Source organism: Suillus paluster (assembly GCF_016628075.1).
Source record: "Suillus paluster strain FC165 chromosome Unknown EDB91scaffold_244, whole genome shotgun sequence".
NCBI lineage: Eukaryota > Fungi > Basidiomycota > Agaricomycetes > Boletales > Suillaceae > Suillus > Suillus paluster.
The window spans coordinates 1-22,487 of record NW_024537804.1 but is presented as its reverse complement, the minus strand read 5'-3'; the positions used below and the strand labels follow the sequence as shown (position 1 = coordinate 22,487).

Sequence of the window (22,487 nt, the reverse complement as noted above, 5' to 3'; positions counted from 1 at the left end):
GCTTCCCCGCTCCTCCGTCCCTCTGTCCCTCTGTCCCTCTGTCCCACAGTTCCACAGTTCCACAGTTCCGCTGTTCCGCTGTTCCGCTGTTCCGCTGTTCCGCTGTTCCGCTGTTCCGCTGTTCCGCTGTTCCGCTGTTCTGCTGTTCCTCCGTCCCCCTGTTCCCCCCATTCCTCCGTTCCTCCGCTCATCCGACTCCCTGTGCATCGGCCGCACTTTCCCGCGCATCGGATCCGATCCCTGCACTCCCTCACATCCGTCCCCTCCATTCCGCTCTGCTTTGGACTTCGTCTGAGTAGTTCCGATCTGCTTCTACTGTGGGTTCTGACCCCAGTAGCCCTCAACCTCTCTCCTGTCAGGTGGAACAACCCCCGCCCAACTTTCCCGCGCTCACCTAGTAGTCTGTTGGTCCTCCTTCAGAGGACCCCCATTCCAACGTCCTGTCGGAACTCATAGAACTCGCATCGGACTACATCCCGAAATTAGGGGCACGTACTCGGGTAAGGGGCACAGCATACAAGCTGAAGCCAAGCCCCTCAGACTCTGCTTTACCCCTGAGCATGGTCTTAACACAAGGAGCCTGAAGGTGTTTGGTTAATGGATGATACAGATGAGGTGGGAGAAGAACAAACATCGTTCACATATGCAACACTAGCCAGCTCTAACTCCCAGCATGAATCTCAAACCAAGTTGTTCGACTCCGGTGCATCGAGGCACATGTCATCCTACCACGATCTGTTCCAAGACTTCGTCAACATTCCACCAAAGCCCATCACAACTGCCGACAAACACACCTTTGAGGCCACTGGCAAAGGGAACATCCTCATCACCCTACTGAACAGCAAGTCGAGCACTCGAGTTCTCCTCAAAGATGTCCCTTATGCACCCAAGATGGGTGTAACACTTGTCTCCATTGGCTGTCTCACAGCAGCTGGTTATGCAGCGCTATTTCATGCAGACTTGTGCAAGATTTTCAATGACAGGAAGAAGCTGCTGGGGGAGATACCAGTGAACAAGGGCCTATACTGCATCAAGGGCCCTAGGAAGCCATTCACAGTGAGCTAGGACAATAGCAGTGTGCTCAGATCTGTGTGATTGGATGGATGTTCTACTGAAGTGAGTCCTGTGTGTGTGTATGTGCTGTCTGACTAAGCTATGGAGACCTCCGAGAGCTTAAGTCTCTGGACTACTGTCTTGGGACCCCTGGTCCATACACCCCCCTAAAAAAATGACTGGCGCCGGCCTTGACGCCACTCTCAACTATCTTCTCCTCTGCCTTCTCTATCTCTCTCTATCTTCTTCGTCGCTTTCTTCGTCATCGTCTTCTGTGTGTTCTTCAACTTGTCTTGTTTCTTCTTCATCTGCGCTTCCTTTGTCTCTGGTGTTTTCTTCATTCTCCTTGTTAATTCCATCCTCTCTCAACTTCTTTTTGTGCACTTCTTGATTCTTTGCTAATTCCATGCCTTGTCGTGGTGTGAACACTCTTAATCTCCTGGCGCTGAAGTCTCCTGGAAGCTGACTTCCTTCGAGATTTTCTAATGTGTATGAATTTAGTGCTCTTGCTCGCACTCTTTGCAGAATGGACCATTTTGGTATGAGTTTTCGCTCCGTTTTGAATGTACAGTTGATATGCTCATAATGCATATGGTTGGGATTGTTGAGGGTTTATGCATTATGAGAAATATGCAAGACCAGATATGTCACACTATTGTGACGTGTGTGACCTCCGCCAAAATTGTGACGTGAAGTTATCTATAGTATCTACAAAAAGTACATGTATTATACCAAGAAGAATTGTTTAAAAGAGGTTTGTCTAGCATTAAGTAGTTCTTCTCGTCGTAGATTAGCACAAAAGATGCAAAGTTGTGATGATAAATTGAGTGAAAATTGAGGATCACCATATTGCATGCATGCCACTTCGAGCCGCTGGCACAGACTGAGGAGATCTGTGTGTGTGATTGATGGATCTGCTGCATCATTGCCATCATCAGAATTGACGTTAATAATTTCACCATTTGCGACGGCATTCTCACGATGGACCTCATCTGCAATGGATTTGTCACCACCTTCGAATGCAGGCAATTCCCCCATATCTCTCTCCTCGGTGGGGTCCAGAAGTATGAGCAGAAGTTCTAGGAGTGTCCTTGGTGATTTTCTGCTGCTTCGTAGGTTGGTCGGAAGCTGCAGCAGGCTTCTTGCAGGGTTTGCACTTCAAGTTTATGAACATCTTTGTGTATGGTACCATTGCAATCACTCATTAGCTTCTATACATGGTTGAAAGAAACAATGTTGCCTGAAGCAGAACAATAGATCTATGCAATACCTTATGTCTTACCCTACCTGTTCAAACCATGCTCAGGGGTAAAGCGGAGTCTGAGGGGCTTGGCTTCAGCTCGTATGCTGCACCCCTTACCCAAGTACATGCCCCTAATTTTGGATTGTAGTCTGACACGGGTTCTACAAGCCCCGACAGGATGTCAGAGTGGAGGTCCTCTGAAGGAGGACCGACGGACCACTAGGTGAGCGTGGGAACATCGGGCGGAGGTTGTTCCGCCTGACAGGAGAGAGGCGGGAGACTACTGTGGTCAGAACCAACAGTAAAAGTGGGGTGGAAGGGACTGCTTTGGATGAAGTCCGAAGCAGAGTGGAACGGAGGGGATGGATGTGTGAGAGTGCAGGGATCAGTTCCGATGCGCGGGAAGTCAGATGCGCGGAGGAATGGAGGAGTGGAGGAGTGGAGGGACAGGGGAGACGGAGGGGCGGAGGAACAACGGAACAGCAGAACAGTGGAATAGCAGAATGGAGGAACGGAGGAGCGGGGGAGTGGAGGACAGCCAACCTAGGGAGTCAATCCCCTAGGCCGGAAAACAGGAGTTTTGACTTAGGTTAAGCCTTAGGTCAAAGAGCAGAAGAGCAGGGCTTAGAAAAGGTAATATTCAGACTGAGTATCTACAGACAAATGTACATATGTTTATATACTCTAAGTGATGAGCATAGCATAGCAGAAGGATATGTGCTGAGTGTACAGGATTACAAGAGGATGACTGAGACATACAAGAATAAGGCTTGGAGAACAGTATGTACGTGACAGATCAATAATTGCTAGGGTATAGGAATTACCGGTGATCCGAAAAGCGGAACTATGATACTAAACAGAGATAGGACCAGTTGAGTGGTTCCTAGTCTAGGAGTGGACCGGTGAGGCGGTTGGACGGACTAATAGTCGGGTGGGGGAATATGAGCGGAACTGAAGGAACTGAGTGGGTCGGAAAAGCGGAGGGAGTAGGGTCGGGATTGGGCGGACCGATAGGGCGGAGGAGTGGAACCCCAGAATAGGGTCGGATGGAAGGGGTATAGTGTCAGAGGACATAGGGGTAGTGTCAGAGGGGCGGAATGGGGTCAGGCGGAGGTAGCAGGGCTAATCCTGCTGAGATGCACTTTGTGTGTTTGTTGGAGAAGGAGGAATGAAGCGGACAGGGAAACAGGGGGTTGGAGGGGTGGGGATGTTCACAGGTGGTATTGAAGGTGCTTGGATCCGGTATATGACACTACCTCATAATGCATAATTGATATGCAAAGGTTATGCATTATGCAATATGCATTATGCATGCAATTACATGGGAATGCCATTGGGATCCTCAAAAGTCTATGCATTATGAGATTTATGCATTATTACCATATGCATTATGAGCATATCAACTGTATAATCTAGATCATTACGATAGACTTGAACTAATTGACTGGTTTTGAATTTTACTTCACCTGGTGCTCGTTGCAATACCCTCTTGTCGAATCTTGCTTTCCACTTGATAGCGTGTTGTACAACTTTGTCGTATCTGTCTAGTCTTTGTTGTTCGACATATGCTATTTGCACTAGCGCTTCTGAGGTATGCAATGTTGATGTGCTTTCCTCTAGCATCATTTGCAGTGTGTTGATGACAAGTCCTAGCAAAAGTTCCTTCGGAGAAAATTTCAGTGCAGGCAATAAACGGTAATTAAGGGCATGAACTGCATCATCGATGTGGTTTGACCATGACTTAGGAAGTTTGTCCCATGTGATCTCTTGTTGTTGATCCTCTCCTATCTCCAGCACACACAATCTCTTCAGTATGTGTAGCAACAATTTGTTTGTACCTTCTACTAACCCATTGACCCATGGGGAGTATGCTGCGACTGTATGCAGTTTGCATTTTCTTGATTTGCAGAATGCTCATACTGTGTCATTGTTAAAATGCTTGTCTCCGTCTGCCATGAACGTCTCTGATGAAGTAAACACACCTTTCAGTCTTATAGTACTGTATAACCTGTTGATATGACGTGTACATTGGCCTGCAAAACCAGGTGTACAGGACGCTGGTTGGCCTATGCACTACCTGTATAGGCCGGCCATGCAGAACCCTTGCAGGCCGATGCCCCAGACAGAAAATGATATCTCTGCACAACCTGTGTAGGCCGGTCATGTGGAACCCTTGTAGGCCGATGCCCCATACAGACAAGATATCTCTGTACTCCCTGTGTAGGCCAGTCATGCAGAACCCTTGCAGGCCGATGCCCCAGGCTGAAAATGATATCTCTGCACAACCTGTGTAGGCCGGTGTGGGTACAACAAGTGCAGCAGCGAGAAATCTAACTACTACACAGTTGGGTCTTTGCTACCTGCTGCCTCACTTGAGAACAAGCACGTTTGACCCTAAAGGGGATTGCTACTTGGGAATACTAGTCTGTCTAAAGCGACCCTATAGGATGAAAGATCCACAAAAGTGGATGAAGCAGATAGGATGTGAAATGTACGGATTTGTTGGATGGAGCAGATGGAACTTGCGGATGGGATGCAATGCAAATCAAAGTCAAAGGAAGTTCATTAAAGGTTGGATGGATAGTAGGTATAAGTCAAAGCGATCTTCTGGTAAGGTGAAGGAAAAGTGGGAGGAAGTTACATGAAGTAAGCATTTTCTGAAAACCTCTATGCTTATAGGGTACAGTATTTTCAAGGAACATAGAGATATAGGTAGCGAGTCTAGACTGTGCCATAAGCTATCCAGAAAATAGTGGAGTGTGAGAGGATATGTCTGTGTTCAGTCAGTAACAAGAAGATGCATGTGACTATGTACCAATGAGGTAGAATGGACGTGGACAGGACAGATGTGGCGGATGTGCGAGCTATAGGGGGAGATCTGAAGGTATCTGCTTTTTGGATGAAAAGCAGATGGGTATCAGATGGAATGGATAAATGTCGGATGGACGTCGGATGGACACCTGATGTATTGGAAAAGCAGTGGATACAAGCCTAGCGTAGGGATACTCCCTACACCGGTCTTGGGGAACTTTTGTAGCCCAATGCCCCAGACAGAAAATGATCTCTCTGCACAACCTGTGTAGGCCGGTCATGTGGAACCCTTGCAGGCCAAGGCCCCATATAGAAAAGATATCTTTTGCTGATGATGTAGGACCCCTGCAGGCTCATGCCTCATATAGAGAATGATATTTCTATACTACTTATATAGGTGAAACCAGCATATCAAAGTAGATCTGGCCAACCATGCACCCTGGATATTTATGCAGGCTGGCCTAAATGCCCTGATATAAAATGAGATTCCATACAGGAGTAGGTCTAGCCAACCTCACTCATCTAATAAAAGATATATCTCATATGGGATAATATAAATGGTGACTGAATAAAAAATACAGTCTACCCCTACACTCCTTACCAGGTGACTAGGCAGGCTGGCTTAATGGGCCAATATGTTATTGATAGGACAGCCAGCCATGGTCTACATACTGCACAGACCGGCTGGCCCAATGGGCCAATATGTTATCAGTAGACCGGCCCCACATGTCCTACATACTGCACAGACTGGCTTAATGGGCCAATATGTTATTGACAGGACAGCCTGCCATGGTCTACATACTGCACAGACTGACGGGCCCAATGGGCCACTATGTTATCATGAGGTGGCCACCCGTGTTCTACATACCACACAGACCGGCTGGCCCAATGGCCCAAAAAGTGTTCAGTAGGGTGGCCACCCCTGCTCTACATACAGCATAGGGCAGCTGGCCCAGTGGGCCAATATGTTATCAGTGGGTCAGCCATTCCACCTGTGCATACTGCATAGGTACATAGGCCTAGTACAAGCACCTTTGTAAATTATATTGACCATACAATACATAGAGTAAAGTATTGTCAGTGCTAACATCAATGTTTCTCAAAAATAGACATGAAAATTGAAGTGTATCATTCAGTAGGGCGGCCGCCCCTGCTCTACATACAGCATAGGGCAGCTGGCCCACTGGGCCAATATAATATCAGTAGGGCAGCCGACCATGGCCTACATGCTGTACATACTGGCTGGCCAATAGGCCAATAAGTTATCAGTGGGTCAGTCATTCCATCTATGCATACTGCTAAAGTATTGTCAGTGCTAACATCAATGTTACTCAAAAAGACATGAAAATTCAAGTGTATATGACAACAAACTGCAAGAAGGGAATTCTAAGGTATTGTGCTAATGATAATGTCTCAGTTCTTGAACTTCTTTGAAGGTACTCTGTCTCGGGCAGAGCGACGAGGAGGATCAGGAGGAGCAGATATCTTCACCTTTTTCATGACTGAATCATCCACATCTGTTGCTGGGCGTTTACCCTTCCCTTTTCCCCAGTGTTAGTACTGCTTGCCTTCTTTAATATGGCAGCCCTCTCCTCAGTCCTCTGAGATGCCTCAGCAACCCTCTTCTCCTCAGCAACTCTCTTCTCCTCAGCAACCCTCTTCTCCTCAGCAACCTGAGCCTCCTGAGCCACCCTCTTTTCCTGAGCCACCCTTGCCTGCTCTGCCACCCTTGCCTGCTCTGCCTCCCTCCTCTCTTTCACCTGCATTTTGTTCTCCAGACGCCTCATATGAACTTCTTCCCCCACTGTCATCTGCTTCTTATTACCATCTGGCAGCATTGCATCCACCCTCACCTGGATTCTGGTAATGGCCTCTTCAACCTTGTCCCCTACCTCGATGCCAAGGATGGAGTCGCCCAAATATTGAGGCACATCATCTCCAGCCTTATCTGCTTCATACTCCTGAGTGTGGCAACACTCACAAAGGAGGAGTCCAAGGCCCAGAACAACAATCATACCCCAACCACGAGATTTGATGATATAGTTGCCTAGTTCCTCCAAAGCCACAAAGGACCCCTGAATATCATTGTGCATATTTTGAGGTAGATATGCCTCAGACCACGACCAAGATGCCCAGACGGGCAGATGTTGCTTCCTAGCCTTGCCCTTAGGATCAGGAGTTTGCTTTCAAAAAAGAGTCAAATTTAATGCTGTATCACAAAAGTAGAGAATTATACATACTGTCATGGAGAGTTTTTGAACTGTGGCCAACAGACGATGGTATGATGGGAAGATAGAGAGGGATCGAAGATAACTGACTGTGTCACCACCCATATGGAATTTTGGGCAGGAATTGGAAAGAGATGGGGTGTGGCTTTCGAAGTCTTCCTCTTTGTCAGAAGAAACATTGGCTTGGGGGGCCTTCTTCAGTACCTCGTCCTCATCTGATGATACTTCGACATATTTTCAGTTCTTCCTCAAATTTTTACTTACATCCCCCTTCTTAGCCAGTGAATCATAGAAGTTGCCTTCCTTATACCCAACAAACTGTACAATTGGTTCATTATGGTTAGCACAATATTTCCAAAGTGAAAAAATCATACTGATGGCTTCCTTCTGCAGGTGAGAAGGATCCTTGATGACGATGTTCTGAGGGATACAGTCCATGTCAAGGTAATGGTCTGGATCTTGGGTAATATGACCCCAGGGGACTGCAGCCCTAGGGTTGTTTGAGATGACCACTGTTGAATGTAAGCTGTCAGAAAAATACAGTACTTCAAAAATAGAAATGAATCACCATAAGCCTTTTGAAATACCTTTCATACAACCTTCTGCTGGTTCTTGAGCATGAGAGATGAAAAGCCTGTTGGTAGGCAAGGATAGCCTTCATTGTCTACATCCACTGTTAAATCAGGCAACTTCTCATCTTCCTCGTCAGATTGGTCCTCGGGGTCTATGCCTGTTGCTAGATCATTAGCAATTAAATAAATTACAGTATCCAAGACTTACTGTACTTGGCTTCATTCAGCCAGTGTCATATACCTGATCCGACCCTGATCCGACTGCTCCGACTATATTGATATCCGCTCCATCCGATTCTGCATCCGATCCGCTTTCCAACCACCTCCGCTCCATCCGTCCTCCGCTCCGTCCGATCACCCCCCGACCTTCCGCCCTACACTTCCGCTCAACCACCCAACCGGTCATCTCCCGTAAACGTCTCCATTCAACTGGGACATCTTTCCCCTTATAGATATATACTTTCCCCATCCGTACATAGACCCTTACTTCCGGATCACCGGTAAATACCTTTACCGCTTGATCACCCATCCGACGTGTACATATTGATATCCACTCCGACTTGTATGTTTTTCTGCTTACTACTGTACAGTAAGACATAGCCTTGGGCTATGTCCTAGATATCACTGCCTCACACTTAGAGAGTATATATATAACATATCATGTACTTAGATTTTTCCCTTAGTCTTAATATTACTTGCATTCTCGCAGTCTCTACTCGTGAGGATTCTCCATAGGACCTTGCTACCTCTGGACACAAGTTTCGTCTCGTCGTCACTTCCGACACCCTCTGCTTAGACTTAGAGCCGCGCTCTAAGTCTTCCTTATTACTTCCCCACTCATATCAATAAACTCCTCTGCCCCTATCACCCTCTGTGTTACTTCTCCGCCTTCTCCACTCCACTCCTAGTCAGCCCGCTGCTAGTAGCGCTTACCTCCCGACCCTCAAAGCGGACCCTAGCGGTCCACCCGTCCTACCGTCGGACAACGTCGGACCCGCTCCAAATTCGGGGCACGTACTCAGCTAAGGGCGCAGCGCAAGAGCTGAAGCCAAGCCCCAACCCCTCCGCTTCCTGACAGCACGGTACCTAACAGCCAGTCAGCAAGTCAGTCTTGCAACTCTCCAGCCCATTTCTTGTTTTCTTTGGAAGCCAGAGTAAAAGTTTTCTTCACCTTCCTGGGACAGGATTCCCAGCTAAACCAATAGATTATTAATAGTGATGTCAATGGGAAAACATAATACTGACATAGTTGTTCCAGGCATTTTCCCCTCCCCTCGATCATGAGCTGTGAGAATCACAACATGTAAACCCATGGTTCTTCCTGCCATCTTTATGAAGTCCTCCATGATTTTCTTCTGGTGTCGGCTGCGGTATCTGTAGATACACATGAGTTTTTCCTAAATATAGCAATGTAGGATTAAAAAAATACCTGTCCTTGGCATCAGAATGAGCACCTTCCTGGTTCCACTTTTCTGCCACAAGTCTGAGCTCCTCACGCACATCTGGTGACAGGGCATTGTACCAGGACCGGACCAGCTTTGTCCTTGTCCCCATGGACCTTAGGTCAGAGGTGTCACGGTCCTTCTTGTCATACTCCCCAATTTCTTCTTTGAACAATTTCTGAGCGACATCAAAAGGCAAGAATTCGGTCTTGAATGCTGCAGCATCCAGAGGCTTATCATCCTGACGGTCTTTGACCATATCTACAGTGATGATGCCTGCACCAGATGTGAGTTTATCAGCTCCCTCAATGATTTTTTGCTCAAGATCGCGGTCCTCGTCATCCTCCAGAAAACGCAAGTAATATGTACGGATAGCCTATAAAATTAGATTAATATAGACAAAGAGACTGGAAGCTCACCTTCCAAATGTTATTGCCTGGAAGCATAGTTGAAGGATCCTTGGCCTGGTTGCTTTCAAGTATAGTATCTTTGATGTTTTTGAGGATTTTTGCCCTCTCAGCAGGGTTTCCTTTAGCTGAAACATAGGAAATCTCGTGCTCATCCAAAACAGCCTTGAATACATGTGTCCAGTCAGCCATTGTATGTAAAAATCTTGAGAATGCAGGCCAGTATAAGTTTGCAGAAAGTGTAACCAGTCTCAACTCACTTGATGACAGATCAACAAACCATGTCACATGATCAAAACATGGTCACATGATCAAAACATGGTCACGTGATCAAAACACGGTCACATGCTAATCAGGTGACTTCACACAAAAATCACCCAAGTCTAAGTACATCTGGCCAACACAAAAATTCAATGACATTAGTTTATACACAAACCTCAATATTCACATACACCAAACAAATCATTAATAAAACTCATAACAGTGATCACATTGAGCAAAAGTAAGACATGAGGTAAATATTGCTGAAAAACACATAAATCAAGCCAACTTTGCACCCACAGGAATATCCAACCAAGTACTACCATGCTTCCTACCAGAATACAGTATTGTCATATACCTGATCCAACCACTCCGATATCAATATCCGTTCCATCCAATTCCACATCCCATCCGCTTTCTGACCACCTCCGCTCCGCTCCGTCCGATCATCTCCCAACCATCTGCCCCTATGCTTCCGCTTGACCGCCTGACCGGCCACCTTCCATAACATCTCCATTCAACTGGAACCTCTTTCCCCTTTTAGGTATATACTTTCCCCATTGGTACATAGACCCTTACTTCCGGATCACCGGTAATTCCTATTACTGCTCAATCGTTCATCCGACGCATACATATTGATATCCGCCCCGACACTTATGTTTTCCGCTTACTACTGTACAGTCAGAACATAGCCTTTAGCTATGTACCAGTTATCACTGCCTCCTACTTAGAAGTATATATATATCATATCCTGTACTTAGATATTTCCTCAGTCTTAATATTACTTGCATTCTCGCAGTCTCTACTTGTGAGGATTCTCCGTAGGACCCTGCTATCTCTGGACACAAGTTTCACCTTGTTGTCACCTCCAACCCTCCGCTTCGACTTAGAGCCGCGCTCTAAGTCTTCTCTCTTACTTCTCCGCTCCTATCAATAATCCCCTCTGCCCCTATCCACCCTCCGCACTATCCTCCGCCTTCCCCACTCCGCTCCTAGTCGGCCCACCGCTAGCAGCAGTTACTTCCTGACCCTCAAAGCGGACCCTAGTGGTCCACCCATCCTATCATCAGACAACATCGGACCCACTCCAAATTCAGGGCACGTACTCAGCTAAGGGCGCAGCACAAGAGCTGAAGCCAAGCCCCGACCCCTCTGCTACTTGAGCAGCACGGTACCTAACATTCACGAACAATGCATTCCCTGATAAAATACCAGTGAGTAATTTTATATGATTGTGTGCCCTGCTGATAGGACAAAAAGGACCATTACCGTGAACTTATGCGAGTGTCACATATATGGCAGGATTTGGTTAATAGAAAAAGGTTTGGGTTTGGACATGACACCAAATGATCCCCTGGTCCAGGGGATTTAGCCCTTTATTGCCCAGCATGTCCGCAACCTAGAATCAACTTGCCAACGTCTTGGAGATATGACTATGAAGAGTAAGCTGACTCATAACTATTGCAGTAGTATGTCACTCATTATTGGTCTGTGGTAGGTGGTTAGTTATGCAAAGATATGTGGTTGATGGAAATTTCACAGCACAACATATGAAAATGAAAATTCCGGAAGACAATGTTTCTCTAGCAGATGGAAAGGGATACATGGTAACAGAGGGACCTTATCAAGCTCACATCCATGATTCTGTAGAAGAGAGAGAGGTAAGCGATGATTTTGGATGACCGGTTCCTCCTGACTTATAATATTTTTGAAGAAATCCACTTGCAGCAATCATCGGGCAGTGAATGAAGCAAACATCCAAAGAAGCAACCTAAGAGCTACAGGGGTTGGGGCAACAGCATGTGCTAGGCATGGATGCTTTGTTCCTCATGCAGTGGTAGACTTCCAAAAGGGAGAGCAGTCTGTGATTGTTTTGTTATTTCAGACAATGGACTGACCCTGTAGTCAGGCGCATGAACATGGACTATTCCATTTGCAATGCAGTGAAATATACACCCGAACATATTGGCAGTGCGCTCATCATCTATGATGTTGCATGTCAGTGGAGTATTCACTTTGCTGAACGGGTGGACCAGAGCTATCATCTGTCCCTTCCTGAGGGGACCAAAATATTACCTGCAATTGGCAAGTTTCATTTGAGCACACATAAGCTTCAATGCTTTCCTAGGTTCAGCCTGAATTTTATGACCAGAGCCGGACATATTGATGGGGAAATATTGGAGACGCTCTGGGCTCCTTTCAACAAGATTTCCCCCACTGCAAGATCCATGTCTTTGGCTCACTGAAAGGAAGTATTGGATGACCATATGCAGGATTCCAATTGGAAGAAGCTGGTTGGCATTGGCAAGTCCCCTTCATTCTGGTTTCTGTGACTTCACCTGACATAAAATTGGCAAAAGTCAAGTCATTACTTAAAAAGTATCGTCAAGCCCTACAGGGTGTTAGTGACACTCAGGGTCCATATGAGGAATTAACCAGATCACTTGATTTGGATGATGTTCAGGAGTGGAAAAAGGCAGCTGTAAAAGCAGCTCAGGACCGTGGAGAGCTTCTTGACATCTATCAGCTTAAAATGGACAAAGGTAGGTCTTGTGTTGTGGATGTTGATTTTGCCCTGATGGAAAATAATCTAAAGCACCCTCTATGGCTGAAATATGTCTCAGATTGACTGAAAATGAACTATCTGCTAATGGTAGGACTGGGTCTGTTGCATGGTTGATCAAGGGTATAAATATTGTCATATACCTGATCTGACTCTGATCCAACCGCTCCGACTATATTGATATCCGCTCCGTCCGACACTCATCCCTTCCGCCTTCTGCCCCATCCGTCCTCCGCTCCGACCTATCATCTTCCGACCATCTGCACTACGCTTCCGCTTGGCCGCCCAACCGGTCACCTCCCATAACACCTCCATTCAACTGGAACCTCTTTCCCCTTTTAGATATATACTTTCCCCATCCGTACATAGACCCTTACTCCAGATCACCGGTAAATACCTTTACCACTCAATCAACTCATCCGACGCGTACATATTGATATCTGCTCCGACGCATATGTTTTCTGCTGACTACTGTATAGTAAGTACATAGCCTTTGGCTATGTCTCAGTTATCACTGCCTCAGACTTAGATAGTATATATATAACATATCATGTACTTAGATATTTTCCCTCAGTCTTAATATTACTTGCATTCTCGCAGTCTCTACTTGTGAGGATTCTCCGTAGGACCCTGCTACCTCTGGACACAAGTTTCGTCTTGTTGTCACCTCCGACACCCTCTGCTTAGACTTAGAGCCGCGCTCTAAGTCTTCCTTATTACTTCTCCACTCGTATCAATAACTCCTCTGCCCCTATCACCCTCCGCATTACTTCCCCACCTCCTCCGCTCTGCTCCTAGTCGGCCCACCGCTAGTAGCACTTACCTCCCGACCCTCAAAGTGGACCCTAGCGGTCCACCCGTCCTATCGTTGGACAACATCGGACCCACTCCAAATTCGGGGCACATACTCAGCTAAGGGTGCAGCGCAAGAGCTGAAGCCAAGCCCCAACCCCTCCGCTACCTGAGAGCACGGTACCTAACAAATATAGAAAATGCTCAGTAAGATATTTTAACTTTGGGATTGGATTGACTTAAATTGTGTTACTAGAGATGCCTTGAGATTGTCTATAAGGCAGCTGCCCCAGGATTCAACTGCTTCTCAGAGAACCAGGATAGAAGAAAAAAGGCAAAAGCTCATGGCACGGATTATTAAGTTCCATGAGGCTGCAGAGGTCATGACTAATGGTATGGAATTGAAGGGAGGTGAAGGAGCACCACTGGACAACCCTGAACTGTGCCTGGAGGAGGCTGACATATTCAGTATGAAAGATCCAGAGGAAGATGACATTTTTGACTTTGAGGGTAATATTGACTCACCTGCAGAAGTCACCGAGATTTGGATGCCATCATGGGTAGCCTCTGGTCACATCATGGATGATGTTGTCTTGGCATTACGTCAAGAAGAACTCGAGCTTCGAAAGGGTCAAGCAAACAACTGCCTGGAAAAGCTTCGTCAAGCCCTGGGTGATAGATCAGTTGTGTTTCGGGAGAAAATACACTCCAACAAATCAGTCCATCACCAGGGCACTAGATCTAAAAAGGAACTTCAAAAGATAACTCTCTGCATCAACAGACAGACCTGAGGTTACAGCCGGGCAAGGGCTGCAATGCTCCGCCTAGGGGCTGACTCTGATACAGTGGCAGTGTATCAACCCCTAAAGCCTCAGGACCTAGTGGTGAGCAAAGAAGTGTCATATACCAGATCCAAGCACCTCCAATACCACCTGTGAACATCCCCACCCCTGGTCCGACCCCCTGTTTCCCTGTCCACTCCATTCCTCCTTCCCCAACAATGCATGAAGTGCATCTCAGCAGGATTAGCCCTGCTACCTCCACCCAACCCTGTTCTGCTCTTCTGACACTACCCCTATGTCCTCTGACCCCATACCCCTTCCATCCGACCCTATCTGGGGTTCCGCTCCTCCACCCTATCGGTCCGCCCAGTCCTACTCCTACTCCCTCCGCTTTTCTAACGAGCCCCTTCAGTGACAAACTCCATATTATACTAGGCAACTGACGTGCATAATATCCCATATAACACAGGCCAGCGGACCATGGGCCGATGATGAAGATATCCTTGATGTTAACAGATGGGCCGGTGTTAGGTACTGTGCTCTTAGGTAGCGGAGGGGTCGAGGCTTGGCTTCAGCTCTTGCGCTGCGCCCTTAGCCGAGTACGTGCCCCGAATTTGGAGCGGGTCCGACAGTAGGACGGGTGGACCGCTAGGGTCCGCTTTGAGGGTCGGGAGGTAAGTGCTACTAGCGGTGGGCCGACTAGGAGCGGAGCGGAGGAGGCAGAGAAGTAATGCGGAGGGTGATAGGGGCAGAGGAGTTGTTGATACGAGTGGAGAAGTAATAAGGAAGACTTAGAGCGCGGCTCTAAGTCTAAGTGGAGGGTGTCGGAGGTGACAACAAGACGAAACTTGTGTCCAGAGGTAGCAGGGTCCTACAGAGAATCCTCACAAGTAGAGACTGCGAGAATGCAAGTAATATTAAGACTAAGGGAAAAATCTAAGTACATGATATGTTATATATATACTATCTAAGTCTGAGGCAGTGATAACTGAGACATAGCCAAAGGCTATGTACTTACTATACAGTAGTCAGTGGAAAACATATGCGTCAGAGCGGATATCAATATGTACGCGTCGGATGAGTTGATTGAGCAGTAAAAGGTATTACCGGTGATCCGGAAGTAAGGGTCTATGTACCGATGGGGAAAGTATATATCTAAATGGGGAAAGAGGTTCCAGTTGAATGAAGACATTACGGGAGGTGACTGGTTGGGTGGTCAAGTGGAAGCATAGGGCAGATGGTCGGGGGATGATTGGACGGAGCGGAGGACGGATGGAGCGGAGGTGGTCGGAAAGCGGATGGGATGCGGAATCGGATGGAGTGGATATTAATATCGGATGGAGTGGATATTAATATCGGAGCGGATGGATCTGGTATATGACAGCCGGGAGGGATATTATTACCGATGAATACGGGTGGGCCCATCTAGGTAATATGTAGAGTAGGATGGACATGTATATTATAGACAGGTGGGCTGAAGAGAGATGTATATTATATAGACAGGTGGGCCGAAGGAGCAGTTTATTATATATCATATAGATGGGTGGGCCGATGTAGTGGTATTATTATCTAGACGGGTGGGCCGAGGTAGTAGTATATTGTGTAGACGGGTGGGCCAACATAGGGTATATTACATAGACGGGTGGGCCGACATAGGGAGTATATTATGTAGACGGGTGGGCTGAGGTAATTGTTATCATATAACTTAACGGGTGGGCCAAGAGAACAATTTATTAGATATTATATAGATGGGTGGGCCGAGGTAGTTGGATATCACCTATACGGGTGGACCCAGATACGTATCATATAGACGTATGGGCCAAGATGGTTGATATCATATACACGGGTGGGCCCAGAAGAATGAGTGTTATAAACATCAGTGGGCTGAGATAGTTGGATAACATACTAATCAGTGTGCTGATGTAGGCACCAGTACATACCCACTGTATGAGTGCATACACCTATCATCGACCACTGAAACTAGAAACACGAAACCCTGAATACAACATTTCATAAATTAGACGAATCACCAAGTACCTAGTACCAAGTACCGAGTTCCAGGTAACGTCTATCGAGTTCCGGGTAACATCCATTGAGTTCTGGGTAATGTCTATCAATGTCCGGGTAACATCTATTGATGTCCAGGCACCAAGTTCTGAGTTCCGGGCACCAAGTACCAAGAAGCCCGGAACTCGGTACTTGGTGCCCGGAACTTGGAACTTGGTGATTTGTGCAATTTACGAAATGTTTTTAGTTTCGTGTTGGTGCTCAAGGCCCGGCACTCGGTGCCCGGAACTCGGAACTTGGTACTTGATGCCCGGAACTTGGTGCCCAGAACTCGGTACTTGGTGCCTGGAACTTGATATTAGTTACCTGGATGTCGATATTAGTTACCCGGACGTCAATAGATGTCACCCAGAACTCGGTATTAGTGACCCGGAACTCAATATTAGTTACCTGGACGTCATAGATGTTGCCCGGAACTCAATATTTTCATTCCTTGGGTATGCCGGAGGTACAATGCATTTCAACAACATTTACAGAAATATAACTACCAAATTATGTAGACATTTCAACATCGCCCAGATGACCCTCATCACCACCTTCAACTTCAACCTTGACCTCAACATCCATGTCATCAGGAGAATCATATTCCAGGAAAAGGTTGCGAGGATCATCCGGTACCACAATGTCTCCGGCAGTTGGGGGAGTAGGTGATGGGTCCGGGGCTAGTTGAACTTGGCTCGGCTCAAATAAGAGACCCTCGATGGCAGATGGATCCTCAATTTTTGTGGGTGTGGGCTCCATCACTGCCATCGAAAGATCAATGAGAGGAGGGAGTGCGGATTCGGAGGGTAATGTTGTTCCAGCGACGGATTGATCAAGCAACAAAGACGGTGCAATTGCCAGAGTGGTGGGAAGGGGAAATGAGGGATGGTGTTCCATGGTTTTGCATTGAAGGCTCTCATGGAGCTGGGTGAGGGTATCGATAAGTCTACCCTGCTCAGCAACACATTCCTCGAGAGCCTTGATGCGTCCGGCACTATCGCGAATAGTCATTGCCATGGAATGGAGGTCCAGCATGGGGACATCAAGAGCCACACAAGGCATGTGGGCACTCGAAGACGCAATTGCTACAAAAGAATAAGATAAGGTGGTGATGATAAATTCGAAAGACTTACGAGCTGGTGCAGGTGAGGGTGTAGGTGGTGGGGCGGGTGCCTTGACAGCAGTTATTGTCTTGCTGCGACTGCGCGTCATAGGCGCGGTCACAGCAGATGTACTGGCAGTTCCAGCAGCACCTGCACTGGTAGTTCCGGCTGCCCCACGAGATTGGCTGCAGGTCCAGGCCATTGGTTGGGAGGTGGACGGACCTTTGGAAGGTGTCCAGGACCTGGACTTCCAGGTGGTTGACTTATCCCGCAACCGTTTCGGTGGACTTCCGAGGGTGACGGAAAAACACTTCAACTTCTTTGTGTTGCAGTAAACACAGGAGAGAAGGCCGTTCCTATTCCTCTTGTCGAAACGGGTCGTGCAGGGCCACTCCGTGTTGCTGCAAGCCCAGCATGGGTTGTTCTGTTTGTTCTGTTAGTTCAAGGACGCCCAATGAATTTTCAAAGTACTCACGGGTCCAGGAATGAGAATGTCATCTGTATTGATGACAGTTGGCGCCACCACCGGGGTGACCACGGGGGTGTTGGACATCGAGTCCGTGTGCTCAATGACCTCTGGACGTCTTCCGGCAATTACCTGATGAAGGTATGGATGTCAGGGAGTGATGCGGGCATAAATTAGACATACCTTCGCAGGGCCAAAAGGGGCCTTCTTGGGGACCCGAGGCGAGACTGAGGTAACACGATCAAGGAGGATGACCGGCCCTCCTTGGGCAGCTGGCTGCAAAATAATGAGTGAGAACGAAAAAAATAAAAGGAATGACATACCTTGTCTTCATCTTCATCCTTGGACTCCACAAACTCGGACGACTTCACAATGCGAGCTGACTTAGCCCTCTTGCAACTCTTCATCGCAGATTTCGGCGGTTGGGAGGAGACTCCCGAAATCAGGGGCGATTTCCTCTTCCTCCTCCTGTCCGCCTCAGGTTCCAGGTCAGCATCTAACGCCTTACCCTTACCCTTATCCTGACGCTTCTCCTGGGACTCGGCGATAGTGCCGGAGGATGGGCCGGCAATGCTGCCGGTGACGACAGGTGGGGAGGGAAGGTCAATGGCAACAGTGTCAAGGGATTTGGGGGCCTTGAGGGGAAGATCGAACGTCCGGTCGCCTAAAGCCTCCCAGGCGAAGACCTTCTCGCGCCAGCTGTGCCTCTGGAGGCGAGGATTGTCATGGCTGATGCTGTGCCAGTCAGGCCAAACCTGGGGGGACATCTGCCTAATGTGAAGTAACTCCTTGGAGCAGGACAAGACTATGCCTGGAATGCAAGGTGCATCTGCATGGTCCCGGACGGCCTTAGCCTGCCCAGACATTAGAGAAAACACAGAAAAAAAGGAAAAACCACATACCACCAGTTCAGTGACTTGTGCTCTCAGAGCCAAGTGGCTGTTGCCAGGTGGGAGCAGCTGAGCCGCCCAGACAATGTCAACAATCTGCCTAGTGATTGCCTTAAGTTCGGCAAAAGAGGTTTCAGCTGGAGTGGACATGTTGAATGATGAGAAAGATGTGTAGATCTTTGAATCAGATGTGAAAATGATGAAGTTTTCAGAGAGAAAACAGGCAGTTGAACGGCCATGTAAAACTTCGTTGATTTGTTTGGCTTTGTTTGGCAATGGTTCAACTTTCGGAAGTTGCCGGACTTCAGTTGAACTTCAAGTACACGATCAATTATTGGTACATCCGTCCCTCAATCAACATGAATCCACATCCAACAGTCAGATTTAACGATCCTCCAGTGACCAAGTATTATTCAACGGATGTAGATGATTCAACACAGTCCCGGACATCAGCAGGTAAGATCTACTTGTACTATTCCTTACCTATGTATTTATCTTACATGCCTTAGATGATTTATACCTTGGGCCGGATGATGACATAGAAGATGATTCCATGTCGTCCAGTGGTCCAGATGTGTTGGCCACAAGTTCCGGTACATTTATCATTTAAATATCACCGTGCATGTTCACTAAACTCTTACAGATCAATCACCTCCAGCTCAATCTGATCAACCAGTTCAGTACATCAACCCGGACTTGTACCTTGGGCCTGATGAGGATCTGATTGATTGTGATGATGAGCCGGGGTCTGTCTATGCACATTGTGAGTCTCCGGTCCCATCTGAAGTTTCCATGTCATGTAAGTAAATTCAACGCATTTTTCGATCGACACTTAATTTATCTCACAAGCAGATGAGAGACCCGCTGAATGCAATCCAGCACATCCAGAGCTCACCAATGAAGATTTGTATGCAATGGTTCGTGAGTTCCGGCCAATAGGGTCATTCAAGCACTCCGGATGTGAGTATCTGGTATACCACTATATCTATCATTTTTCTTATGTTCATTTAAGTGCAATCCCTTCAAGATAGACTCAGCAGCTACAAACATGATAATGGAGGTCTTCCGGTGCATTCCATACCACTACTCATTGAGGCCGAGCGACCGTTTCAAATGGGTTGGGCGGATACATCTGACAAGCTCCGGAGGGCTGATGCTGAGCTACAGAGGCTGAGAAGAGCTGAACAGGCAAGCATCGAAATGCTCAAGGTGGTAGATTCCATGATTCGTCAGTGTGAAGAACAAAATCAAAACTAAACTTCTGAATTTTCGATACCATCACATGTAAAGTACCAACTCATTAAACTACCAAATCTTCGATAACATAGTCACATCACATGTAAATTACTGGAACACCAAGGTGTTACATTACTGCCATGTAGAATAAGTAATCTATCAAGAGTTCCAGGTATCAACTTCTGGGCATCGAGGTCCGGGCACTGAGCGGTTTACCCGGAACTCGGCATTCGGTGTTTGGTACTCAATGCCCGGAACTTGATACCCGAACAGAATGTGGTATGTTAATCCGAATAAGCAGATGTTGCAGACCCCCCCATATGTTGCCCTGCCAATCGTCGATCGCCCAGAACTCAGTGTTCGTTACTTGATGCCCAGAGCTTGATACCCAAACAGAACGTGGTATGTTAATCTGAATAAGCAGATGTTGCAGACCCCCCCCAGATGTTGCCCTGCCAATCGTCGATCGCCTCCGTATTTGGTGTTCAGTACTCGATGCCCAGACCTTGATACTCGAACAGAACATGGTATGTTAATCCGAATAAGCAGATGTTGCAGACCCCCCAAGATGTTGCCCCGCTGATCATCGATCGCCCGGAACTCGGTGTGTGTTACTCAATGCCTGGAGCTTGATACCCCAACAGAATGTGGTATGTTAATCTGAATAAGCAGATGTTGCAGACCCCCCCCCAGATGTTGCCCCGCCGATCGTCAATCGCCTCTGTATTTGGTGTTCGGTACTTGATGCCCGGACCTTGATACCCGAACAGAATGTGGTATGTTAATCCGAATAAGCAGATGTTGCAGACCCCCCCAGATGTTGCCCCACCGATCATCGATCGCCCAGAACTCGGTATTTGTTACATCACATGTAAATTGAATACCGATTGAATAACATTGATAGGGACATACGACACAATGGTACAAGTACGTTACTTTTTGCCCCTTGCTCTAGTAACTCTGTCAGATGATTATTGCACTGACTTACTCCGAGTTGTTCTTGCCGGTGCCTCAATCACATCTTTCTTCCCCTGGACACTCTTCGGGGCCAGCAGTGGAACTGCATTTTCAACATCACCGGTGTCTCCGGCATTTAAGCCAGCCAGGAGGTCGCCCATTCGTGATGTCAGGAGGGTGCCAGATTTTGCAGGCTTGACAGGGTGATGCTTGGAAATTGAACATGGGACTGCGGTTCCTTCATGTGCTGATGCGGGACCCGCAGCTCTTCTGGATCTCTTTTGCAGGGATCTACTGTCAGCCAAATCAACATCAGCTTCGTCGTCCGGATGAGCATTGCCCTCAGCATCACTCTCGGATTCGGTTGATAAATCCTGAGGTCTCCGGATCATCACCCTCTTACACTTCTGATAAGGAGGTGATTTCTTGGATACAATGGAATCTACCATGTTGCCTTCTTTCTTCCTCCATGCTTTGAACAGGAACGTCGGACCTTCACCCATCTCCTGCCGAGCATACCAGAAATTGAGCAAGGCGGTGGTATCCCAATTTTGCAACTTGGAAGGCTCCTTCAAGTCTACATCCGCCGGAAGATACTTTCTGGCCACAAAGTCATCCTGACTTTGTACGATGGCACTCCACGGCACGACAGCCTTGTCAATCCCAGAACAGATACCTGTACCCTCCATTAAACAGATTCTATTAGGAAGTTGCGAAGCCAGACTCATGATAGTGCTTTGTAAGAAAAGCCCTCACAATGGCCTTCTTGACAAAACTTTGAGTTAAGCGGATGCGATCCGTCAGTACCCTAAGCGACATGGATCGGGTCCGCGGATACACCTAAGTAAAGCGGATAGGATCCGCACTCAGCCGCTGCCAAAGGAGGCGATAGAAATGACTGTATTCACCTAAGTAAAGCGGATAGGATCCGCACTACTCTAGATTAGTTATACTGTGATATAAATGAATGTAAGTGGAGACATACCTCAGCTGCTGCCAAAGGAGGCGATAGAAACAACTGAGGGAAAGTATGTACCAAAGCACCTCTAATATATGGGCGAAAACCCGCTTGCTAACTGACCATGCGTATCGCCTATGAGTCCATGACTTGTATTGAACGCACTCACTATTACATGTACACCCGAAACATTCCGAAACAATCCGGTACACCTTAGTACATATCCGAGCGCATGCACTTGCATCCGGACACGCATGCGAGTGATGGATCACCCATACGTGCATGGACGAGCATCGGATGGGAGGCGGATACCCGCGGATGGGTTTAGGATGAGTCGGATGGATGTGGGATATCATCTGGTTTTGTCACTCCCACTCAAGCGGAGTCGTAGTCCCATGGCTTTGGTAAACTTCCAGTGCTTGTCATGCGTAAGCGGTTTGGTCAGAATGTCCGCTACCATATCATCCGTGGATACGTATCGGATGACGGCTTCCCCGGTTGTGACCAGGTCGTCACGGACGAAATGGTACTTGCGCTGGATGTGTTTTGTACGTGCGTGGAACCGCGCTTCTTTCATGAGGATGATTGCAGCTTGATTGTCGCAATGGAGAAGGGTCGGATGACATTGCTTGTATCCGATCTCCTCAAAAAACATGCGGAGCACATGCTAAGTG

At 47.4% G+C, this 22,487-nt stretch overlaps 7 protein-coding genes across 7 annotated transcripts; 3 read left to right on the top strand and 4 right to left on the bottom strand.

The window, feature by feature from the left end:
• Window positions 1-6,603: 6,603 nt before the first annotated feature.
• On the bottom strand, window positions 6,604-7,773 carry EDB91DRAFT_1088909 (uncharacterized protein; the record flags this gene model as incomplete). Its single annotated transcript, XM_041316537.1, has 3 exons — window positions 6,604-7,290; window positions 7,426-7,559; window positions 7,596-7,773. The coding sequence occupies 3 exons, from the start codon at window positions 7,771-7,773 to the stop codon at window positions 6,604-6,606; spliced, it is 999 nt and encodes a 332-aa protein (XP_041168868.1).
• A 1,239-nt stretch (window positions 7,774-9,012) lies between these two features.
• Window positions 9,013-9,948, bottom strand: EDB91DRAFT_1257080 (uncharacterized protein; the record flags this gene model as incomplete). The annotated part of the gene is made up of 4 exons (XM_041324270.1): window positions 9,013-9,100; window positions 9,153-9,281; window positions 9,337-9,725; window positions 9,769-9,948. 4 exons carry the CDS (start codon window positions 9,946-9,948, stop codon window positions 9,013-9,015), a joined length of 786 nt encoding a protein of 261 aa, XP_041168867.1.
• Window positions 9,949-11,379: 1,431 nt separating this feature from the next.
• EDB91DRAFT_1064937 (uncharacterized protein) lies at window positions 11,380-12,263 on the top strand (the record flags this gene model as incomplete). Its single annotated transcript, XM_041314757.1, has 4 exons — window positions 11,380-11,459; window positions 11,516-11,678; window positions 11,732-11,877; window positions 11,927-12,263. Coding segments are annotated over 4 exons (726 nt in total), but the record flags the coding sequence as incomplete, so codon positions are not given.
• Window positions 12,264-13,716: 1,453 nt separating this feature from the next.
• Window positions 13,717-14,597, top strand: EDB91DRAFT_1257079 (uncharacterized protein; the record flags this gene model as incomplete). Its single annotated transcript, XM_041324269.1, has 2 exons — window positions 13,717-14,060; window positions 14,219-14,597. 2 exons carry the CDS (start codon window positions 13,717-13,719, stop codon window positions 14,595-14,597), a joined length of 723 nt encoding a protein of 240 aa, XP_041168865.1.
• A 2,116-nt stretch (window positions 14,598-16,713) lies between these two features.
• EDB91DRAFT_1088905 (uncharacterized protein) lies at window positions 16,714-18,812 on the bottom strand (the record flags this gene model as incomplete). The annotated part of the gene is made up of 6 exons (XM_041316536.1): window positions 16,714-17,288; window positions 17,337-17,730; window positions 17,782-17,904; window positions 17,956-18,048; window positions 18,096-18,626; window positions 18,675-18,812. The coding sequence occupies 6 exons, from the start codon at window positions 18,810-18,812 to the stop codon at window positions 16,714-16,716; spliced, it is 1,854 nt and encodes a 617-aa protein (XP_041168864.1).
• A 125-nt stretch (window positions 18,813-18,937) lies between these two features.
• EDB91DRAFT_1257077 (uncharacterized protein) lies at window positions 18,938-19,919 on the top strand (the record flags this gene model as incomplete). The annotated part of the gene is made up of 5 exons (XM_041324268.1): window positions 18,938-19,118; window positions 19,172-19,255; window positions 19,306-19,461; window positions 19,515-19,622; window positions 19,675-19,919. 5 exons carry the CDS (start codon window positions 18,938-18,940, stop codon window positions 19,917-19,919), a joined length of 774 nt encoding a protein of 257 aa, XP_041168863.1.
• A 562-nt stretch (window positions 19,920-20,481) lies between these two features.
• On the bottom strand, window positions 20,482-21,583 carry EDB91DRAFT_1088903 (uncharacterized protein; the record flags this gene model as incomplete). Its single annotated transcript, XM_041316535.1, has 3 exons — window positions 20,482-20,526; window positions 20,582-20,652; window positions 20,887-21,583. The coding sequence occupies 3 exons, from the start codon at window positions 21,581-21,583 to the stop codon at window positions 20,482-20,484; spliced, it is 813 nt and encodes a 270-aa protein (XP_041168862.1).
• Between the last annotated feature and the right edge of the window lie 904 nt (window positions 21,584-22,487).